The sequence below is a fragment of the Heloderma suspectum genome, chromosome 1 (assembly GCF_057233095.1).
Source record: "Heloderma suspectum isolate Gila_16-S chromosome 1, 16-S_ref, whole genome shotgun sequence".
Taxonomy (NCBI): domain Eukaryota; kingdom Metazoa; phylum Chordata; class Lepidosauria; order Squamata; family Helodermatidae; genus Heloderma; species Heloderma suspectum.
This window is the reverse complement of record NC_139458.1, coordinates 287,763,451-287,788,276: the sequence shown is the minus strand read 5'-3', so window position 1 is coordinate 287,788,276 and position 24,826 is coordinate 287,763,451. Positions and strand designations below refer to the sequence as shown.

At 42.4% G+C, this 24,826-nt stretch overlaps 2 protein-coding genes across 2 annotated transcripts in view; both read right to left on the bottom strand.

Annotated features, from left to right (window-relative positions):
• Positions 1-10,030, bottom strand: part of TINAG (tubulointerstitial nephritis antigen) — a 49,249-nt gene extending 39,219 nt beyond the window's left edge. Inside the window, exons 1-5 of the mRNA XM_084830969.1 lie at positions 9,492-10,030; positions 5,528-5,591; positions 4,725-4,814; positions 1,202-1,316; positions 937-1,060 (exon numbers count right to left, since the gene is read on the bottom strand). Coding sequence (XP_084687095.1) covers positions 937-1,060; positions 1,202-1,316; positions 4,725-4,814; positions 5,528-5,591; positions 9,492-9,870 — 772 coding nt within the window. The 5' untranslated portion in view covers positions 9,871-10,030. The remainder of the gene's footprint in view (positions 1-936; positions 1,061-1,201; positions 1,317-4,724; positions 4,815-5,527; positions 5,592-9,491) is intronic.
• An 11,959-nt stretch (positions 10,031-21,989) lies between these two features.
• The window catches only part of MLIP (muscular LMNA interacting protein), a 68,428-nt gene continuing 65,591 nt past the window's right edge, over positions 21,990-24,826 (bottom strand). The window contains exon 16 of the mRNA XM_084830955.1: positions 21,990-22,632. The gene's annotated coding sequence lies outside the window, so the exon portion shown is untranslated. The remainder of the gene's footprint in view (positions 22,633-24,826) is intronic.

Here is a 24,826-nt window from a genome sequence, read left to right as displayed (position 1 = left end):
TTCTCGTTTCTCGTTGCTCAGCATGTTACTCCTTGTGCAACAACAGGAGTCAGTCCTGCAGAGTTACTTACGGGGCGGCGTCTAAAAACTTGTTTTGACCGTCTCCACCCAAATTTAGCTGAAGACTCACAAAGCAAACAGGAGAAAGCTCTGGATGCTGCCTTCTCAGCTCCTACTCTCTGTTCATTTGCCCCACAAGATCAGGTGTTTGCTAGGAACTATGGTGCTGGACCAAGGTGGGTTCCTTCCTCTACCATTGAGGCCACTGGACCTCTGTCATACAAGGTCCAGTGTGCAGATGGGTCAGTGTGGCATTGCCATGTTGACCAGTTGAGAAGGCATTCTGGCCAGAGTGGGTTGTCATCAGCAGAGGTAGCTGCTGAAGATCAATCTGGAACTGATGTGTTTCTCTCACCACCAGCTGAAGCACCAGAACCACTAAGTGATGGGAGCAATACTCCTTCCTTACCCATGGCAGTTACTGAAAGGAAGTCACCTACTAGTTGAGTGTAGAGATCATGCCGTGAAAGGGTGCCTCCCCATTGGTTGGAAGTCTGTGATAGCTAAGGGAGGCGAAATGTTATGGATTCTGGGGGGTACTGTGGGTTAGTTATTGTTTTTGAACCTTGGCAGCTCCTGTAGAATTGGGAGGAGCAACAGTGGGTGGAATTTCTTCTAAGGTCTCACTTCTGTGTATGCGGGATAAAGAACAGTTGTGTTTGAGGCCTGTTGATTCCTGCAGTCACTCTTTCTACCTATACATCAAGTACTAATACCTTAAACCTGGCCCTTTGAGACTTCTTACATAGTAAAGCGACTTATAATAATTTCAAATGTACCTAGCAAGAATTCAGCTACTTACTGAAAGGTTTCAAGCACTGACCACCTCTATCACATTTTTAGGATACAAGAAAGATAATAGAAATCGCACTTTACTTGCAGTTGAAAAAGCCCAGGATGCCGCACAGTTTCTTTGGTCCAAAGGATCATGAATCCAACCAGGCCATTCATACCAGGACACAAAATATTCAGGGAAGTCTGTTTCTGCTATCGTGTTTTCCTAAAAGAAAATAAAGCATTTTTACAGGAAAGATTGGTGATCCTCACCTGGTCTATTTTAGTGCTATGCAGCTTGAGGACAACTAAGAAGAGCTTTGCTTATGTTTGCTATTTGAACAGATCATAGAAAATGGAAACCTACTGTGAATGGCCTCATGTCCAGCAGAGCAGCAGTTGGGGGAAATGTGCCAAGATGATAATTGAAGCCTTCTTTCAAGTTCATTCCCCAAAACTGGCTGTAGTTATTAGCTTTCCATCTGCCTCACAAATATAAAAACATAGTATGTCAGCCATACGTATGCTGTGATGTCTTAAACTTAGTCTAGTTCAGAGATGTTGCCATTTGTAACATCTGAAGGCTTCATAAGACTTCACTTCATAGGGCCATGTAAAATCCATGAAGATGGTGTCATTTTATCATCATTGGGGCTGTTCACACAACACACTATCCCACACTCAGTGGTTGAGTGTGGGTTGTTGTTGAACCATGGGTTGTTTGTTGAACTGTGGGTTAGCATGTTGTCTGAACCCAGGATATTTTGTGCAGTGTGGTTTGTTCACCATGCAGTGTGGATTGTTAACCACCCTGAACAACCCAACAACAAACGATGGGTTCTCAAAGTGGCTTGTCTGAGAAAAATAAGCCACACTGCATGGTTAATGACCACCCAGTAGACAACACACTAAGCCACAGTTCAATAAACAACCCACAATTCAACAATGCCCACTCAACCACTGAGTGTGGCTAGCATGTTGAGTGAACAGCCCCAATCTGTTTGAAAAGGAACATAATTCTTTCAGAATTCTAGATCTGGCCCTCCACAGATTTCTCTCCCTGCACCCCACACATTAACTGTTTTTGTTGAGGTGTAAGGCAATCCAGAAACAACCAATAGAGAATAGAATTAATTCCAGTTTACGATCTAATATGGACCATCACCAACCACAAATTTCCACTGATGTCAGCAAATGGCAGCATCTACACTTGTCACTTTGGGGCTGTATTCATGCAACGAAAATGAATGCATCACCCCTCTCTTTTAAGATATTGCTCATTCAGCATTAAAGTGTTATCCCTGCTCTCATAATACATTCACATAAACCTATAGTTCACCACACTGTTATGTCATGTCACTTATCAACTAGTAGTACATATCAATGGAGAGAGTGGTCAGTCACATAAGACTGAGCTTTAACTATGGGGGTGCTGATGATGAGTTTTTGTCATTCTCGGCTTTGCATGTCAAATACGACTTGCCTGCTATGGCTGAATGCCAATACTTGCAATTGCAACATTTGTTAGAACATAGGTTTGGCCCTGCCACTTTTACAGCTTCAGAGTCTCCCTCCCTCGCTATTGGACTCACTTATTGAGGCTGATCAGTCATACTGACCCACAATCCATGTTGATAAATACTTATAATTGATGGGGGGAAAGATACATACAGCCTTAAGCAGGAATGGAATATTGACTGGATTATCCTGTTTTGCCTAATCAAGGGATTGCCACTTTAGCGTGTGTAACTGATGCATCTGTGGATCTCAGGTTACACTTTATTCAGCAAAAACAGTCTCTTTAATAAGGGTTTGTATAAGTTGGCTAATTGCTGCAGATGTAACACAGCTAATGCTTCTTTTAAGCATATGTTTTGACAATGCCCGATAATTGACCCTTTTGGGGAGGAGGTTACTATATGGATAAACTTTGTATTGGAACACTCTTTAATATTCACTGTGGTACATGTCTTCTTAAATTATCAACCTGCTTCCTGAAAGTTAACACACAGTTAATGCAAATGGACAGCTAAAAGACTGATACTACAACACTGGAAAGATAAACACTCACCTCCTATAATGCAATGGATTGAGGACCTAACTGCTCTTTCAACATTTGAATGGGTGATATATAGACGCCATTTGTGAATGGATACTTACATGGATATTTGGTCTGCTTTTGATGAAGTTTATGTATAATTTTTAGCCATATTTTCATACACACACGCACGCACACACACACATATCATATGCATGTGTTGAAATATATTCAAATCTATGTAGCTTCAATTACCCCCTTTTTTTGTTGAAATTCAGGTTAAGCTGGATCAACTGCACTGACAGAAGTGGAAGTGGCAACCCCTCCAGCCCCCTGAAAATGCTATACAAAGAGTCAGGAGAGCCCTGATGAATGGGGCAAGCTGTGGTGTGGGGCTAAAAGGGGACCTACCAAAATTGGTAGAGAGACCTTTGTGAGTGGAACCTTTCTTCTTGTGGAAGGACCCTTCCTCCTGCAGAAGGCAGATCCTTGGTCCAGCCCCTTGGATTTTGCCTTTAGGCTTGTTTTGAACATTATGTAAAAGACAGGTTCTAATGTTTCCACCACAGGCCTTTTTTCCTTTAGCATTGAAACAGTGTTGAAATGTGTAGAAATACACAGTAGACATGCTTCTAGGAACCATGATTGATCAAGATTTCCAAGACTCTTCCGTCATGATACTGCCACATAAGCACCCTTCAAACATTATAAACATTGGCCAATATGTGGTTGAAATTAGGGGACTTGTCTTTTGCTGATAGTGCACATGCACACACACACACATACATGGTGTGAGACTTGTATGTCTTTTCTTAGGAAATGGAAACTAACTTGCTGAGGGTCTCACCTAGCAAATACTCAAGAACATTACACAGAAGTGTACATTACGGGTACTCTCTCATAACATGCCTCTGTCATACTAGCTTTCTCTCATGCTAAGACTGCTCATATGATAGCTTCTCTTGTTCTGCATTAGCCAGAACAAGGTGATGCAATTTGTATGTAGGTGAAGACCTTTGATCTATTAAAAACCACTGAGTCTCTGGTGGCACCTTATAGGCTAACAAAGTTATTGTGGCAGAGGCTTTCACAGGCCGGAGCTCACTTCATCAGATGCACGAATTATTATCCTCAGTTGGTAGATTCATATCTTCATGGGTTCAGACAGTAGATGGTGAGGTGGGGTTGTTATTGCAAAGTGAGCCAACAGATCCATTAATTGCCTTTTTAATTGTGGATTATCTGCTGCTAATGGTAATACATAAAGCTATCAGGCAGGTACTGTGTTATTGGAAGTGAGATATGGAAATCACCCTAATGTCATTTAATGGACTCGATGGTCTTGTAGGCCCCTTCCAACCCTATGATGCTATGATTCTCTCCCATGGGATCAATTAATGTGAAAAAAGGCAAATCTTGGTAATGTATCTAAAGTACAGTACTTCATAACATTCTGGATGTGTTACATAGATTAATATGTAATGGAATAAGTGTCCTATGTGAGCTATAAAAGGAAGATGAAAGGATTCATTTTAAAGTCATAAACGGCAAAACATCAACATTTTCCACCTTGAAAAGAAACAGAAACCCCACAGATTATTTGTCAGCAGTCAATGGATTTGTTTTTCCTATCTAAAAATGGATTATCGCATGGATAACAATGGGCTAGAAAATGTGCACACAGTTTGCACTGCTCTCTCCAAGGAGGTGCAATAATAATAAAATGCGTATACCCATCTGTGGAAATCATGCTTTCAAGACACTTGTGTAAGAGACAAAGGCAGAGTTTATCTTTTCCCTATAATAAAATGGGAGCTGGTTGCATCTTAGTGCTGCAAAACAGGATTCTTACCCATAGTTCCCATCGTTGATTTGCTTAATTAAATTGGGCTGGATGAGGCACGTTTCATCTGAGCATTTCCAATTACTGTTTACACATTTGCTGGAATTAATAGATCAGGAATAAGAAAACAGAATAGACAATTGTTTCAAACAAATAAACAGTGTGTAGTACATGCTCCTGAAATGATCTGCTTATTATCTTCCCCACACACACACACACACATGCTGCAGAATGTTTGAATACCTCACTACTGTTCCCTGCCCTCCAACACTAAGTACCTGTGGCAGCTATCTCAATGGTAAGACCAACCACTTTCAAAATACACTTTCAACCACTTTCTCCACGAGCAAAACATTTGCTCATGGAGAAAAGGCAGGAAATTACTTTATCCACAGCAGTTCAACTCCATTCTCCCTCCCCCCCCACCACCCCGCATTCCCATACACAAAGCATGCACAAAGCATGTCCAGGAAATCTGGTGCAACACATACTCATCCTCCAGTTCTGCCTCTCCCCATGCCCTTAGCCTCTTGCTCCAGGGTAAGTATTTAAGGATGCAAGAGGCACAACACCCAGTCTGCAGAGATGCCCTCCTCAAAGCATCCTGAGACTATACCAATACAATGGCATATATGCAAACAACACGTGGCAGCTCTTGCTGTTCTGGTGTGGCCATCTTGTAGTCATCCAGCCTGAAAACCCTTTCAAGGGTGTACTCTCATTCAAGACATTATGAGTTTAGCATGATGTTTATCAGATCAAATCAGCCTTAATAGGGAAAATGTTCCATTTGTTCCTTTCCGGGCCATTACCAAGAGTTGCAGTTATCTTTCAGCATCACTCCTTCTCCATAATGCTGACCATCTCTGAAGCAACCTGCCAACACAATCCATAGAAAAGGAGGCAATAATAATTAGTTTGCTGTACATCTTACGCTTAAAGACAGAGGATGACACCATTTCCCCTTTTCATGTCAAGTGTAATATTTAATTTTGTGCGTCAGTGAATTTGATTAATAAATGAATCATGCCTGAACAAATCTAGGAAGACTTTCAGAATCCATAATGGCAATTTAAATGTTGTTTACAGGTCGGCCTTGTTCCAATATAATAATTCACATATCTATAAAGATGTTACTATTCTTTTTTTTTTCTTGTCTCATAAAAGTACGCTTTTATGTTGCGTACTTCCTTTAAATAAAGCACGCAAACCCCATTAGATATGTATAAACATGGAATGAAACATACATTTCCCTGTTGGCTAATCTGAATACAATATCGTTGGCAAAATAATGGATTTGGAACGTCTTGAAAATGTCATTATTAGCCCAAATCCAGCTATTTGTGACTCAATCCCATTAAGAGCAGTGAGATTCAAGTCACAACTAATATCTTCCATTGGTTTCACTGGCATGTGCAAGGAAATCCTGTGCATGTTTATCAGAAGTATGTCCCACTGTGTTCAATGGGCCTTACTCCCAGATAGCATCTCCAACTGCCCCTCTGGTACTTCAGCCTTAGACACAACTGACTTGAGCAAGACTCAGGCCACAGTGTCTACAATGGGCCAGGCACTGTACAAAAAGTATACAAATTTTGTGAACGGAGCAATGTTAATGCTGTGTTCCACCACCACCGTGAAAAAAGAAGTTCTATTTTGTTCCTCTGTTTGAACATAGGGCCTTTCTACATGAGGCATTTATCATGCACATCATTCCCATCGTTCTTTAGACAATGTTGTGACCCTTCAGTTTCACTTCTGTGTCTACCCTGCACTCCTGGCCAGTTTTCTAGAGCAGGGAAAATTGGGTATTTAATTGAGAAAGCGCATGAAAGTGCAATTTCCTCTTGTGTATTTGCGCTATTCTACTGTACCACAGTGCCACCTAGAGGTTATGTAGTGGAAAACCAGGAATGGAAACATTCCTCATGTAGTGCTCAGATCTCAATTCTGTGATGAAACCAATACAGCAGATTAACAGCCAATCAACAGCCTTGTGTAGAAAAGCTCATAATCCCTTTCTTTTCAAAGTGGGAGAGAGTTTTTAATAGTAAACACACACACAAAACCCAATACTCTTATCTGTAGCTGGTTCGAGGGGCTTGTGTACTCAACCTTCTGCCCCAAAGAGAAGGGGTGGAGCTGGGGCAGCCAATGGGAAGGATGCCAGCCTTCATTTCTTGTCTCTACCTTCCTTGGGGAACCAAGTCCCACTAAGCTCTGCAGCCAAACACCTTGATGTGAGTTATCCCAATGTGCACCAGCTCAAATTAAGGGGCCTCTGCCATCATTAGTAACAATTTCATACATTCCGCAGGCTTTTCTTGGCAAGGACAGCTTCTTGTCTGACGGCCAGCTGGAAGAAAATGTGCTGATGATATTTGGCTGTTATTTAACTGAAAGGTGCCAAATGCAATTTGTACTCAGTAGGGACTGCCTTTCTTCCCGGGAGTGCAGACGCTCAAGTGTGAAAACACAGTACTATTCTCTCTCTCTTTTTTAAGATGGTATTCTGTTTTCTGCCAAATTGAAACTGAAGCATCCATTTGTACATTTTTGTATTCATTTTGAATATTGCAATGCACAATTAAGTATTTAAGACCAGCTATTCAGTGCCATTAAAAAAAAGTTTTCATGATTGAAAATTACAATAGAACTAATCATTATTCAGGACATTGGCTGGCCTGATGGAAGCCTCATCTTAATAATAGCATTGAAATGGAAATGCAGATAGAACGGATGAGTTCCTTTTAAGCTGTAAAATGTCTTCCTCCCACCCCCTTCAAAGCGACACAAAGTACCATTTGCAAAGTAACAACAGGACTATATAAAACACAGCTGATCTTCACAGTGCAATTAATATTTAAGCCAGTTATGAGTGAGGATGTTGCAGCTCTGTCTCACTATGGTATTTTGTTATCTAGTAAGCTTTGCTTATGGTACCAGTTCTGGCTACTCTAACATTCCTTACAGTGCAATCCTGTGCATGTTTATTCAGAAGAAAGTCCTGTTGAGTTCAGTGGGGCTTACTCCAAAGTAAATGAGCATAGGATTGCAGTCTTACAGCACAGTCCCTTTTGAAAAGCCATGCATAGGATTGCATGGTAAGGCTGCAATCCTATGCCCACTTACTTGGGAGTAAGTCCAAATGGGATTTTTTCCAAATTAAGTATTTATAGGACTGGACCCTTAGATGGAATTGGATCCCATGGAGGCCACATACCATATCAGACCTTTGGTTCCCAAACTCAGGGAATAATACATGGTCTGTTAATACTGTTGCTATTACATTCCTAACAGGAATGTACAGATTTTGTTAAATCCTTTCCATCTGTGATTCGTGGATTGTCAGGTGTCTTTCATTACATCATCCACTCATTGATGGAATCATATTTTTTTCACCAAAATTTCATTCTACTTGTGCTAATTCCCATTAGCGCTTATGCACATTTGCACAAATAATAGATAGATGACAGGTAGATAGATGCCTTTTTGAGATCTTGGGCACCTTTTACAATTTTTATGAAATAGAGAGGATTTCTTCAATTGAATTGAACACATTAAGAGACATGAGGGGAAAGGTTTGAAGTTAAGTTTATGATAGTTGGAGGCAAAAAGAAAGGTAATGCTTAGCTATATTAAAATTGATTTTTTAAAAAAACTTTATAATGAAGTATACTGTTATGGTTGTGGGAGGCAGAAAGAAAGGTAATGCATAGCTATATTATTGATTTTTTAAGAACTTTATAATGTAGTATATTGTATTTTATCTATCATGACAGTATTTATGTATGGTCAGGAATGGCTGATGTGTTTTGTGATATATTAAAACGTTCTAAAAAATACTAACATTAAATATCCCTAACATTAAAAAAAAAAGAGCAATGCAATAGCGTGTACTATCTGGATTGTAAAAAAAGAAAAGAAAGAGCAATGCAATAACATATACTCTGTGGGTTGTAAGAAAAAAGAGCAATGCAATAGCGTATACTCTCTGGGTTGTAAGAAAAAAGAGCAATGCAATAGCATATACTCTGGGTTGTAAGAAAAAAGAGCAATGCAATAGCATATACTCTCTGGGTTGTAAGAAAAAAGAGCAATGCAATAGCGTACTCTCTGGGTTGTAAGAAAAAAGAGCAATGCAATAGCGTGTACTCTCTGGGTTGTAAGAAAAAAGAGCAATGCAATAGCATATACTCTCTGGGTTGTAAGAAAAAAGAGCAATGCAATAGCGTACTCTCTGGGTTGTAAGAAAAAAGAGCAATGCAATAGCGTGTACTCTCTGGGTTGTAAGAAAAAAGAGCAATGCAATAGCATATACTCTCTGGGTTGTTGTTAATGTGTCCATCTGCCAGCAGAACAGACACTGTTGGCAGAACAGATCATCCTCCCGCCTGCAGCCCCTGCACACCTGCAAAATCCCCTGTGGTGGGTTGGGCACACCGCCCCCCAGAGCAGGTTTGGGGGTGCATGGGTTGGTGCAGGGGGAAGGAGAGAAAGGGAAAGTCCTGTTGCAAGAGTGGAAGTCTGAACATGTGATGTTAGATGGAGCCTTAATTATTTCTTCATTTATTTTTGCACATGCACAGTTTGTATTCATGGTATCTTGAAGTACTCAGAAGACTCTTCCCCAAAAGTTCCTGTAGCTCCTACAGTTTTAAAAAGAAATCATTTTTAAATTTTTAAAAATGTATCATTCGGCCAGCTGCATTCAGGAGAAGACATAAGTTTCTCTGTTTTACACCAGTGCAGTGGTATCACATTTTTAACACTTACCCACTCGCTGTAATGCAGGCGTTTTTACGTGCTCTGGAACAGGGTGCCTAGCAGGACAGTCGTGGCAAACCAGCCAGAAATCAGGGCAGCAATCTGCAGAGCCAGGAGGGTCTGACATACAGAAATCGTCACAGTAACATGTGGCATTTCTGGCATAGTACTGAAAGGTGCAGTTGTCATCTCTGCCTGGACAACAGCCTCGTAGTCTACAGTAGCTTCTCCTGGATGGCGTCCTTTTGGCTCTGTTTCTTCCAGAATGATTGGCATCTTCAGCAGAATTGTCTTTCAGCAGAACATTGTTTCTGAAGGCAACTTGTTCTTCCAGGCAAACCACGACTGAAAAACAATATAAAACCCAAATCTGGGTATAGATCCACATTCTTGTGTATCCCAGCAGACTGCTTTTATGTTTTCTGCACTGGATTTTATCGGTCACTGAGCAGAACTCCTGAAAATGTTTGTCTACCAAGTGTTCATGTCAAAACTCCTCATGATTCAGCAAAACGTTCTGAACCGAGACTAAAACTAACATTCTCTGTGAGATGGAAAACAGTTGCACTTTGAACATTACCCAGAGATGCTATAAAATACCTTGTTTACACAAGATTTAAAAAACACACATATCACGTGAATACAGCATTCAAGCTCTGAGAAAATGAACTGAGATCTTTTAACATTGTTAGAACTAAACAATGGAGCAAGTCAATACTGCTGAGCTATAAAATGCCTTTTGGGAAATGAACAAAGTCTGCACCACCACCATAATACAGACAGTGTCTTTTGACATTTTATGGGCCCACCCCTGGCAAGATCAGTACTGGGCTTGGTCTCTACCGACACCATCATATCCTGAAACTCCTAGAAATACTGGCAGTTACTCCATGGTCCATTAGAGGATACGCTGCTCAACGTACATTTTGAAGACAGTTTGGAAGTTTCAGCTGGTGCAGAAAGCAGGTGCCTTGTTGTCTGTTGGGGCCAGGCAGTCAGAGCCTATAGCATCAAAATGATATCAGCTACAATGGTTGCCAAATGCCAGGGCCTTTCTGAGCTCAATTCAAAGTGCTTGTTGTTACCTTTAAAGCCCTGGTTATTTAAAGAAACACCTGCACTTATGTAAACCTGCCCAGGCCTGGGCCATACAATTGGCCACAGTGACCCTGTTCACATGCTCACCAATAAGATCCATCAGACTGGCAGGCATGAGAGACAGGGCTGTTATGGTGGTGGCCCTATCACTGTGGAACTCTCTCCCTCTGGAAGTGCATCTGGCTCTCCTATTAACTGCTTTCAGTAGGGCTTTAAAGCCTGGTTGTTTGAATTTGCTTTTAACTGAAATTATTTGTAATTGACTAACTGAAGCTGATTTGTAGTTGGAAAATTTTAATTGCTGCTGGTATTTTGTGGCTGGAATTAGATATATATTATATACGTATGTTATCTTTGTACTTTTTTTGTTTTTAATTTTGTAAACCACCCTAAGGGGGCTTTCCACCCAGAAAGGTGGTATATAAATACAATCAATCAATCAATCTGACAGAGGAATATATTTTTGAGGATCTCAGATTTGGCTCCTGGACAGTGCAATCCTGAACCTATGGACTCAGAAGGAACTCCCACTGAGCTGAATGCCATTTTTGTTTGTTTCAAACATTTTTCTACCACTTGTCACAGAAAAGATTCTAGAGCAGTTTGTGCAAAGACATATACATAAAGCCACAAATAAAAGATTAAACCAGGAGAGAAAAAAAGCACTCAACAATACTTCAAAGTATATTAAAGTTCTTGCACTCCTGAGTGAATAAAAAGTGTTTTTCCTGGTGGGCCTCCTGGGGGAAAGAGACCTCCCCTGAGTTGCTACCCACTTCACCTTAGGCTAGGGATGGATGAACAAGCGATGTTTGAGATTGCTAGGATTCTCCGAATGTCATCTCGCCGCTCATCTTGCCGCTCATCTCGTGCCTGATTCCTGTTTGGGTTTTGCGACAGCTGCTTGCTCTCCATCAATGGGAAAATTTCACACATCGAGCAGCAGTTGAACATGAAAGTCATGCAAATTTCCCAATTTGTGCAACTTTCCTGTGTAGACTAAAGCAGAGCTGTCAGTCTGCAGGGAGAAATTTGCACAAATTAGGAAATATGTGCAAAATTGAACTGGGAAAATTGTGCAAATTGAATGCGAGCACATGTCTGGCCATTTGCAAACAGTTTCGGCAGACACATGCTCACTGTCGCAATAGCTTTCCGGGCTTCAAACAACACACGCTTGCATGTTTCTGGAGCAAAAACGAAATCCTCATACATCCCTACCTTAGACAGGGAAGGCACTCAGAGAAGGGCATTGACAGCTGACCTTATACCAAAGACAGGTTGGTACGAGAGTAGGCTCTCCTTCAGGGACTGGATTCCCGCACCGTTTCAGGTTTAAAGCTAAGCACCAGCACTTTGAAATGTGCTCAGAAGCAGACAGACAACAACCAAAATTCTTTCAAAACTGGAGAACCATGGTCTGAACAAGGGGTTCCAGATAGAATCCAAGCAGCTGCATTCTTCAGTATATTCCAAACTGTCTTCAAAGGCAGCCCCATGCTTAGCGCATTGAGTAGTCCACTCAGGAGATAATTGGGACATGGATAGCCATGGCCAGGCTTCACACATAAATAGTAAAAAAATATTTTTGCTTTGAAAAATGTCCCTGGTATTTTAAAAAGTTTTCACCGAAGAATGAAAGTTTCAGCAATGCTGTAGCACAGGTGGTCTCCAAGGCCACTTCCCTGCCAATGCCACCCCCGGGGAATGACACCGAGGGGAGGCAGTTGGCATCACCACCCAGAGGGGGAAGAAAGGAGGAGGGTGGAGGAGGAGGAGGAGGAGGAGGAAGGTCTTGTGCTAGTGTTAGTTTCTGCTCGCACGATGTCAGCAGTGTTAGCAAAATGTCAGCATGGGATACTATCTAAAGACCCCACGTACATGAGCAGAAGTGTTTATCCAAAGTCTCCATTGGATCCAGGCATACGTGTGTGTGTGTGTGTGTGTGTATATATGTATCAATCAACACATGCATGTATGTGTGTGTGTGTGTGTGTGTGTGTAAGTCTGAGGTCCTCACAAGTATCTGTAATTGTGTCAATATAAAAAGCAACAAAAACATTTGCCTTAGCAAAGAAATGCAATTTGGTTCACAAAGTACTCAAAGGCAGTGGAAGCCCAATTTATCCAGGCCTGAATTAAGGCCCCTTTCACTACATACATATATGCAGTGGCATGGAAATCTATGAAATGAAATCCATTTGTAGGATTACATTACCCCCTGCCCCCCCCCACATAATTCTGCAACAAATCTTAAAAAGTGATCAGGCTTTTTTGGCTCTTTGCAATAGAAATAGACTTGTGTCGTGCCATAATTGCCAGTATATACTCATTGTTTATTTCTTAGCATAAACTTATTTTGAATGTAAGAAGAGGCCTGCTGGATCAGGCCAAAGGCATATCTAGGCCAGTATTCTCTTCACACTTTAGTGTTATCCTGAGATAACAGTGGGCTTCTCCACATGGGGCTTTTATCTGCTATTGGGATTGGTTACTCATGGAAGTTTGTGGGTCCTTTACATGATGTTGTCAACCTCCAGGGTGTCTCCCGCACTAAATGACCTTTATTCCATTTTTTTAAAAGATTGATGATAATGAGCTATCAAATTACAGCGCGTTGAGTTCCTTCGTGAAAAGAGGAAATCCCGCAATATGAGGCGCTCAACCACAGTGCCATCTAGTGGCTGTATAATGAAACATATAGAACAATGCAAATAGGGGGGAAAGGGGGGAAGCATGTGTAAAGGGAGCCCATCATGATCCTGCATTTAAAAGGGAAGCAGAAAGCCCCAGTAAATTTGCAGGATTTTAGCCTGGTGTAGAAATGCTGAGTATCTGTTATTCCCAATGGAAAGCCCACAAGCAGGACATGAAGGCAGTAGGCATACTCCTGCTCGTGTTCCTCAGAAACTGGTATACAGAGGGATACTGTCTCTGATGCTGGAGGTAAGAGAGACAGAAATAAAGTGGCAAGATCGTGAAGACCATCCTTTCATTTTTATCTATCAGCACCCTCAACAGTTTTGTATGTGTCCTTTTATATAAAGTAGACAGATTCTCATATCACAGAGTTCAAATACAGCAGAGGAAAGCAATATTTTCTGGACAGCAAAGGTTCAAAGGAGATTGAAGCTTTGTATAGATACCTGAGTAAAAACTGCCTGGGCAAACTAAAAGAAAGAAAAGAAAAATCCCAGGATAACAGTAAAGTAACTTATTAAAACCCTTTTCCTTATGTCACCCAGAGAGTATTATTTTTAGCAATGATGTACAGAAATCATTTCATCTCCCACCATGATGTGCTGTGCCAAAATAAACATAGATTAGCTGTTAAAGCTAATCTTAATGCAAACTTAATGCAAACCGCAGAAATGGGATACTGAAAAAGAGATCAGCTAGAAAACACAGGCCAGTTCTGTATCTTCACTCCTATTTGAAGGTTTATCATTATTGTTATTTTGGGTTATATGCCAAGGGAGGGATAAATACCTTTCTTGAGCCTATTGACCAATGCACCTACTGCATGCTTCTTTGCAATTTATTGCACCCCCAAGGCAGACAATTGTAATTCCACTTTAAATCACTGTCAACATTGATAACACAATTCCTGCAGCCATACATTGGACAGACCCAAGCTCGCAACACCTGCTGTTATTAGATGCTAGCTTAGCGTCCTTCTTGTGTTACTTGCACAGTTGCTAAGGGTCAAATAACCCGTTACACCCAAAGACATGTCACTGCAGGCCTGCCAATGGCCATTTATTAAAGACAGAAAGCTGCTTCCCAGTCTGAGGGGGTAGGGAGTGACTGGGAATGGAGCCTGTGCTGTATTGTGAACATAGGGTGGCCATGTGTCCTCTTTTACTGTCCTCTTTTACAGTCCTCTCTTTTAAGGCCTGCCAGAGGACTGTCCTCTCTTTGGAAGGCATCCTCTATTTGAAGGGCTGTCCAATCCAAATACAGTATAAAGATCAAGAGCCATCAGAAGGAAGAGCCAAGCCGTGAAGTTGCCCGTCAACAGCAGCAGTAGACAGTACAGGCAGGCACACGGATCATCTGTTCACAGTCTTCCACACTATGGTGGGATGTACTGAATTTCTATTTAAATTATAATTATTTCTAAATTTGCATCTATACATATACATTTCCATATGCATATTTTGTGAAAATGAGTGTTCTCTTTTGCCCTCTCATCTCCTCTATTTTTGCAGTTCGGAAGAGGCCACCCTGTGTGATCAATTTGGGGCCATCATATCAGAGTTTCATAAATCTCAGCTTTTGTGCAGAACTCTTGTACAGGGGTAAGGTTGGAGAAAGTCCAGCCTTAGCCTCCACCTGACCCCTCTTCTTTCTTTCTTTCAGTGCAGTAGTGTAAACCACTTTACCTCAAAAAGAGCCCAGGGAGCACCGAGGGCTGTCCTATACCTAACCTAGCTTACAGAGTTCTCTCTTTTGTCTACCCTGTCTTGTGGTCCATTGCCAAACCCATGCAAAGCCCAAAGCTTGCCTTCCCCCCGCTCCTCCCCACTTTCATAGCAGCACTGCTCAAGGAGGGAAGCAAATCCCTAAATTGAGAAGAAAGACTGAGGGAAGGAAGGCCTCTTCCTCCAGAATCTGGAGTTACTGCTAAGAGTGGGAGGAAGGATGAAGAAGAAATTATAGGAAGTCTCTTTGGCCGATTGAGGCAATAACTGCAGTAAAGCAGAGAAAACCTGCCCCACCTCTACCCAACCAGAGCTCTGCTATTTATGCTTTAGAACAGGGGAGTGGAATCTGGTGCCCCCTGGATGTTGTTGAACTACAACTCCCATCATCGATGACCTTTCACCATGGTGACTATGCCTGATGGGAGGTGGAATCCAACAACACCTGGGGGGTCACAGGTTCCCCATGACAGCTTTAGCATAAAACTTGGGGGCCCTTTAGGAACTACTGTGATGCCACATTTAGTTCTGCGATATATATATACGTGCATCACATTCCCTACCTTGTACAGAGGCCCTTGATTTTCGGACGTGGATAAGAATTCTTGTGTACTTGGCAACATAGAATGGAGAAGCCAAAGGCTTTGTCTTGTCAAAAGAACAAGAGAAGAGCCATGCTGAATCAAACCAATGTCCATCTAGAATGAGAGTAAGAGCGGCCTGCCTCTCCTGTTGCCCAGCAACAGGAGTACAAAGGCATTCCACCTCAGATGCTGTAGGTAAGTATGTAGTCCTCATGACTAGTAGCCATTATCCCCCATCAGAGCCTCTAGAAGTAGATTTCCTCTTCCAAGAGGGCTGCTGGGCTACACATACCATACAGTTTGGTCCTAGTGCTGCCATATCAATGGGACTTTAGCCCTATACAGGCATTAGGAAAGTATGAAATCCAAATGCCTGTGCAGGGAGAGTGTGCTAGCCCTGCCCTCTCCTCGTGCTTTTCCATTGCCCTCTTGGAGCTTTTCTACACTGTTAATCTGTACCTTCTTTCATTTTCATTGCAGGATTAAGATCCAAGCACTATATGAAGAGCATTTCCTTTCCCGCTTTTCCGCTACATAACCTTTACGTGCTGAAGTGGAATAGCACAAATACACTAGTAGAAACAGCACTTTCAGAAATAATACCACATTTTCCCTATTCTAAAAAAAAAAACCAAATGGAAAAATGCTCTGAAAAAACAGAAGCAAAACTGGAGGATCCCGACATCATCCAAAGAACCCAGAAATAACCATGAGTAAAGAATCACGAGTGCACAATAACTGCCTCATGTAGAAAAGCTCTTCATGTGGAGGGCAGCTTTCTGAAGGGGAGAGCCTCCTGTGTCTGTGGAGGCTCTCCACACAATTAGGAATGCCGGAAAATCAGGGTTCAAAATTGCATGGATACAGGAGGCTGCCCCTTTAAGAAGCCCCCCTCCAGAGACCGAAGGAAATGATGATGGAGGGGTAGGGCTAGCATGCTGCCCCTCCTAACATATTTAGGCTACACACTTTTCCTCATACCTGAATAGGGCTTCTCTCTTGCAAATAAGAGCTTTCTGCTATTCCAGTCAGCAACAGAAAACTGACTTCATTGCAAACCTTGTACTGCACAATAATAAGCATTCTAAATAGCCATTCACATCAAATTTAAATGAAATCTTATTACTTTACATGAGTTTTAGGAGGATATTACATTCATTTTCACTGGGGCTTCACTTGTTAACCAGTTGCCGTAAAACATTATGACATACTCACTACATTTTCAACACATAATAGGGAGCCTCCTGTCTACCAAAGCATCCAGAGGTTGACACACTAGAAGATTGTCCCCACAACACAGTGGTATTTTGCATGAAGAAATGTTCCTAAAGTTGGGCTACACTGTCATTATTTATCCATTTCAGTACATATTGAATTAGGACCTCAAAATATCCAATCCAGTTAACCATTATGACAATCATACTATTCCCACTGATGATGTTCAGTTCCTCCATGTATGCAAATTACATTAGGAGGACATTGAGCTTCACATTACGGCGGTGCACCGCTTCAGTCCGAAGCCCAAATAACAAGGCGAAGCGGGCTGATTCAAAGGTGCCTCATCTTGCTACAAAGCAGATCAGAATAGCACTGCAGCACCCTGAACCGAAGTGGGTCACCTATGAGGTGCCTCAGGCTGCCTTGTATATTCAGAACACTTCTTATGCCTTCTGAGCAGCCCAGACAGGCTGTCTCCAAAATGTATCAACTTCTGAAAGATCATGCAGAGACGGAGGAGGCGGAGAAGGGAGGGGGAGGGGAGAGGAGGTGAAGGCACCAAATGTATCAATTTGAGAGACATTTGGCCACTGGGAAGGACAGAAGATGAGGAGGGAGGGGGAAAGGGCAGAGAAGGCAGAGGAGGAGGACGACGAGGAGGAGGGAGCTTTGTTGTGAATCAGCTTCCAATTGCTCATTGTGGGAGAGGTGGTGTTACTGGAGAGGAGAGGACTAGAAGCTACAGCAGTGGTCTCCAAAGTGGGGAGCATGCATCCCGGGGTGGGGGGTGCACAAGACAATCCATTGGGCTGCACAAGCTGCCTGATAATTGAGCAGCCTCCCGCTGCCCTGACGAGCTGCCATTGTGTGCAATGATGGTGCTGGCCGCAGCAGCAGCAGGATGGGACAGGAGCCGAGAGGGAAGCTCCACGGCATTTCTCTCTTGGCTCCAGTCCTATCCTGCCTCTGCTGTGGCCACCGAGAGCAACTGCCCCAGTCTGTGCCAGGCATGGCAGAGGAAACCTCAACCCTTCCCACTCTCCTTTGGAAGAACGAGGCTGAGAAGAAAGTGTGTGCTATGACAACTATGTTAGTGTCTCCCCACCCTTCTGTAACAGGTTTATCATTCATTCTTCTTGTTTGTTCATTTAAAAATCCAGCAAATGTCACGGTAATTGCTTATCTTTCCTCCCCCCACCCGCCACACACACACTCACACACCTTTTCAATTCTGTCTCAACTATTAGTTTGCCCTTACTTTGATTCTGTCTCGATAGATAGATGATAGATAGATAGATAGATAGATAGATAGATAGATAGATAGATCCTTTCCTTGTTCTTGGCTCCCCTCCACCTCCCCTTCTCAATTCCTATATTCCTTCCCTTCCCATTTTTGATCTCTTTTCCTTAATTTTTTAAAATAATAATAATTAAAAAACGCTTTCTCTTCTGTTAGGGTTATGGTTAGTCCACCCCGCTTTGCTTCCAGTTTAGTGTTTGCTTTTCTTTTGCTCACGTGTGGGTGTGTGCTTGTGCTGTGTGGACAAGCAAACAGTGTGTGTCAAAGGAATACACACAGTCCACATTTCCAAAAACAGTGGGCAAAGGGCTACACACATTAACAGCTATTCTTTAAATAATATAACACTACACTGTGTGTTGCAAAGCAAGCAAGCCCAATATGAGGCATCTTCGGGGTCTTGCAGGGGCAGAGGTGGGTGAGGTGCTGCTGTGCCCTCCTGGCAGGGTTGCTGTGTTGCTTCCTGCCTCTGTCAGACCAGCAGACAACTGTCGTTGCTCTTCGTTCAAGTCAGTGTGCCCACCTGGCAGGGGTGCTGTCCTTGTTTGCTTTCTGCCTACCACCCAGAGAGGCCCTACCAGTTTTCCCAGATAATTCAGCCAAAGAGACCCTGAGGTTACTGACTGTGAATAGGAAAGTAGTACTAGGGGGAAAGAGGTTATTTGCTCTTCAAAGAAACCTACGGCAGAGTTTAGGGATAGTGACCTCCTCACCGCTTCAACACCTAACTTGATTATCCCTTTATGAACTTTGGGTTGAGTTTCTGAGAATAGTACATTTTACCTGTGCCTTACACAAAAACTAGTGGGCCAAACTGTCTGAGATTTGGCAGGTGGGATGCCCTCGGGGGGGCAGGGGGGCGGTGGCTGTGCACTCCCCAATATTCATGCATTTCTGTGCAAGCAGTGAAAAGTTATAGCTCTTTGCTTTGAGAGATTTCCTTGGGAAAAAAACAAATTTCACGTGCACCTTACACAAAAACTAGTGGGCTAAACAGTCTGAGATTTGGCAGATGGACACCCCTCCAGGGGGGCTGAGAGGTCCCCAAATTTCATGTATGTATCATGAAAACTGAAAAGGTATGTCCATTTGTGTTTTCCCACGCAAGTCAATGGGGATGTCTGAATCCTGATTCGGATCCAAGTCAAAGCGGATGGGGTCCGAACAAGTCTGAAGTGAAGCGGGGCCACTTTGGAAGATCTGATGCGGCATCGAAAGTGAAACAGGTGGTCCGTTCACAGCCCTAATGCACATCATGATACCTTTGACAGTTTACTTCCTCCACCCCACCTTCTTACTTTACATGCCATGAGACCAGGAGATAATGGTTTTCCTAGCCTGGAATACATCAGGTTTCAGGTAGAGAAATGGCATGCTTGAACGCTGCTCCATTAAAAACACACACACACACACACACACACAACTTTTTGGATACCCAAACCTGGCATGACAAGGAAAACACTTGTCATGACATGTACTGCCAGGACTTCTTCCTGATGTGTATTGTTTTTCTATGGGCATGAAGGTTCTCTCCCATTCTCCATACAGTCTGGGGATGCATTCTAACCTACACTTGTACCCTGAAGTGGTACGATCCATGAACAGCTTTTCCATTGGTCATAATGCATCCATTCCTACACAGTTGGATATTCTGTTTATGAGAACTTCCCAAATGAAATCAGAAGCTTTTTCCTTCTTGCAGCGGTTGATGGTGGTGGTGATGATGAGGGAGATTCCAAGGTGGAGCAATTGCCACATCCAAAGCCCTGCTGGCTTGCTGAGGGCAAGTGGGAAGTGTGTGAGAAGTGGCTGCTTCTATTTTTTTCCTCTGTTTCTTCAACGCCCCACCCCCACCAATTCCCAGTGATTAAAAGAGGAGGGAATCAACTACACCAGCTCCATGGCTGGCATTGTTTCAGGGCGTCTTTGATGGCATATCAGGGGATTAGGGTCCTGCATATTCACGGCCCTGCCAAACATGCCCCCAAAATGCCCCATTTTGGCCCCCACCTCTGACAGTGGAGCTTTTCCATCACTGCAACCAGGGATCTCCAGCAGTAGATGAGGCTGTTAACCCACTGTATGTACTTTCAGTTTCCTCACAGACCTGAGATCCAAATACTGCATGAGGAGCATTTGCTTTCCTGCTTTTCTGCTATATAACCTCTAGGTGGCATTATGATATAATGAAAGAGCACAAATACACAAGTAAAAAAAAAGCATTTCCTTTTGGCTTTAAAATTAAACACTGAAACACACAAACAGTGCTCTTTAGACACAGAAGCGAAACTGGAGGGTCACAACATCATCTAAAGAACCTGTAAACCACCATGAGCAGGGAATAATGACAGCACGGTAAGTGCCTTATGTAGAAAAGCCCCACATGGCCTCCTTCTCTGCTGGCAGAGCAGTGCCGCTGCCACATCCTAGGGCCTCTCAGCTGCCCTCCAAGGAAGATTATGCCCTTACTCAGGTATCTGTCATGGACTCAGAGTTGTCCTCAGAGGAGGAGCCAGAACCATCAGAGTCAGTTGGCCCCTCAGGAGACCCTGTCATTAGCCAGGACGGGCCAGGACCCTCAGGGGTGATGACTTTGAATCTGCGTCCTCGAGTGGTGGAGGGTTCAGCGTCAGGCAGAGGAAGATGCTGAGCTGCCATGTAGCCCCTGAGAATGCTGGCACCTTAATAGGATGATAGGATGGCTGCCAGGCGAAGGAGTGCTCGCTTACTGAAGAGGACTACTCATGAGTTGGGCCTCCTCATGAGGACATCTGACAAGCCTCAAACAGGAAGCAGCTGATCACTAGGTGAGGTTCTGGTAGCTCTGGCTATATCAGCTCTCACTGGTAACTTGGGAGCTGCTGGAAACAAGGCTCTGGTTACTGTTAGTGTGTTGTGCCTTGTAATGGATGCTCTGTGTTACTGACCTTGCTTCTGAACTGAGTAACGTACCTGACTGATTTTGTGTGTTTGACCTCTTGCCTGTTACTTTGACCACTCCTGCTGTTGCCTGATCCTTGCTGTCTGACTTACCGCCTACCTGCCTGTGTTCTGACTTCTGCCAGGATTTTGACTATTCTGTGGTGTTTCTCCCTGTGTTTGCTGGCAAAGAGCCAAGGCTCAGTCTAGAGCAGGACAGCACCTCTTGTCTTATACTATTTTCCATTGTTCACATTAGATTTGTATAAGATTAGAGCTGGATGAATGTTTCAAAACCCTTTGTAACAAAAAGTCTGTTTTGGAAAAGTTGTAAAAATGAAAGTTATGTATTTCTTTAGAATGTTAACCAAACTTGACTTTCCCTTCTCAGACATTTTATATCAGCTATGTGAACAATTTAATTTAAAAAAATCAAAGCTAAAGTTTTAGCCTCAATACCTTGCTACAAAAATATTCAAAAATTGTTTAAATATAATCTGCAAAAACTAATTCAACATTTTTTTTTCTTCTTGGCAGAAAGGTAAGCTGAATGAGTTTTCTTATGAAATCCTAAGAGTCAAGCATGTTCACTTCAAATTGGTGGAGAAGCAATCAAACATGAGATGGAAGGAAAAAATGACATGCTTCTGAAAAACAATTAACAAGCAAGCTGTTCACACTTCTAATTAAACCCTCGCTTTTCATATAGTTTCTTTCCTAAGTAATATAGTTTTCTTTCTTGATAGGCAACATGAATATTTAAGTCACAATCCTATGCCTGTTTAGACAGAAAGAAGTCCTACAATTCCCAGGACTTTCTAAGGCATAGGATTGTGTCTTTCATATGTTTGGTTTGCAGAGCAGTACATGTTTACTCTGAAGTAAATCCCATTGTGTTCAATGATGTTTACTCACTAGTAAGTTTGTTTAGGGTTACAGCCCTTAATATTTAATTCCTTGATTTCATTTGCCTTGTGTTTATTTCAAACAAACATTCAGCTGTTAAACCCATGAGAGGGGGAGGGAGAATATTGCTTCTGCAGGGCCAAAACAGGCCTTACTTTAAAACTGTATCTAGTAGATACATCTTTCTTTCATTATTACTCTAGAGGAGGAACAGGGATCCAACCCAGATCTTAAAAGCCCTCCTATGCCAGGAGGAGCCCAATCTGGATTGAGCCCTCTGTGCCTACTGTAGAATAAAAATGACGTAGCTAGATGTTAAAGTAATGTCTGTTTCGGTCCTGACTGGTATTCGATAGGCATGATTCACAAGAAATGTTTTACACAACATATTGCTCAGCTTTATTTCATTTCAGAATGTAAGTAGCTTTCTAGATAAAAGGTACTATTTTCTTCACAACATAGATTAACAATCCATTTGCTAGTTCGGGAGATTGTATAGAAATCTTCCTCAGTCATACATCTTGTGGGCTGGCATATTCCTTCCTGATTACTTGCAGTGTGCTGCTAATACTTTTCAGTTAATATGCAGAGATGCAAAATTAAGTTGCAACATTTCCATTCATTTTAGCACGGGTTTCATGTCAGCGTTGCACCAGGCTGGTAAGTATTCTCTACAATTAGCATCTAATCCTAAATGGTGTCTAAAAAAGAAAAGGAACACAGGCACACATTAATAGGGATGGTATACAGTGAACTTCCTATATTCATAGTGTGTCACCCTGTATTGAAGTTCTAACTTACAACAGTGAGAACTGATCACCATTCAACATTTACCAAGCCAATTGCACACAAATGCTTGTGTAAATGATCACTAAGATGCCTGTGGTAAGGAAGTTAAATTCACTACAATAGAGTAAATTTGAAGGCAGTTCTAATATCTTGAGTGTGGTGGAAAGTGGCTTAAACATACATTCACTACCCTGAAAACATATGCCTTGGAATTAGGGATGTTGGAGAAATCCATTTGGGGGTGGAGTTCAACGGGTTTTCCTAGGATCCAGGGGGGGACTTTGTTTCGGTTCCTGCTGTGGTGCCTGACTTGATTTGCACCAAGCTGGGCCAGTTCATGGATTTTCTGGGCAGTTTGCATATCTCCCCCCCCCTTGCAAATTCTGCAATTTGCACAAATTTCTGAATAATTAGCGCAAAATTAGCTGTAATTCACGCAAATCTGACTGTAATTTCTGCAAATTCAGCTGTAATTTGCACAAATTCCTCCAAAATTTGCATGAATTATGGAACCTGTAAAAAATGAGCAAGAAAAGTTCCCAGAGTTCAGGGACAAGATTGCAGCTTGATTCGCAAATGCAAATCAACCCGTACATGCCGTGTAACTCTGACAAGACAAAAAAGAAGCAGATTTCCCAGAGATGGAGATTCTTACTTGGAATATGCCTCAGAATGCAGTGAATATACATTCAAACCACACCCACCATTCATGTACCAACAGTTCAATCCACGGGTGGGGAATCTGTCGCCCTTCAGATGTTATTGAACTACAACTCCCATCATTCCTGCCTATTGGGCATGCTGGCCAGGGCTGATGAGTGTTGAAGTCCAGCAACATCTGGAGGGTCACACATTCTCCAGACCTGGCATAATCTTATGCATATATTTGCTCACGTGCATTCAGTTCCACTGCAGTTAATGAGACTCAGTCCCAAGTAAGAATGCACAGTCTTGCAGCCTTAGAATATTATGGGTGCACATGGAGTATATCATACCCATTCTACAGTAGCTGATCTGATTGTCATTTTTGTTTTCAAAACACAATTTGGAGTGGTGGTGATTACCTTTGCAGCCCTATATGTCTTGGGTCCAGGCTACATAAAGGACCATCTCCTCTTGTACTATCCTATCAGCTCACTAAGGACTGAGGGGGAGGCTCTTCTCTATACCCCTACTAACCCTGAGATTAGATTGGTTGGAATACATGAAAGAGCCTTCTCTGCGTTGAATCCATACTGTGGAACTCCCTTCCTCAGGAGGTCCGTTTGGCCCCTTTGTCAGGCTTCCGCTGTTGTGTTAAGGCTGTTTTATTCAGACAAGCTTTTAATTTGTCTGGTTACGTTTTTAATGACTGACCCTGGTATTTCAATTGGGTTGTATCTTCTTGTCTTTTTCTGCTGGGCTGTTTTTTTTTGGATAAATTGTTATTTTGTTTTTAAATGATATAGGATGCCCTGGCAACAGTAGTTGTCATTGTTGTCACTGACTGTGGGAGAATAGGATATTCATTTTCTAAAATAAATACATTAATTAGACAGCTGACATTATAAATACACATGTGAAATTACTGTGTGAAGCAAGCATGTGCCCTCAGCTGGCTTACCCTTTTCATTCAGATGCTATCCGAAATACAACCACCATTTCAATCAAAATAATATATGGACCTGTTTTGCATGGCACGACAGCCCATCATAGGTTAATTTTGTAGGGGTATGCTACATCTATTGTAGGGTTATGCTAGGCTTGTTTAACCCTTGAATAACCCTCCCTGTGCTGAGTTTATGCAACATGACAAGCCACAGCAACCCCCGGGGGGTTGCATAATCATAATGGCAGCCAGCACACACGGCAGCTCCTTGAGGGTAAATTAACCCAGGATGAGCTGTTGAGTGATGCAAACTGGCTCAAAGAAAGCTCTCTCTCTTTCACTCTCTTTTTGGGTACTTTTTTGAAAAACTGAAGCAGTAATGAGGCATTACTGGAGGTGTGTGGCTACCAGCGAAGGTGGCAAACTCCTTTCTTCCCAATAACATGTAAAGCAAAATGTGTCCTCGTGACATCATGCTTAGGGTTTGTACAACCCTGCTCTGCTTCACTGACCACTGC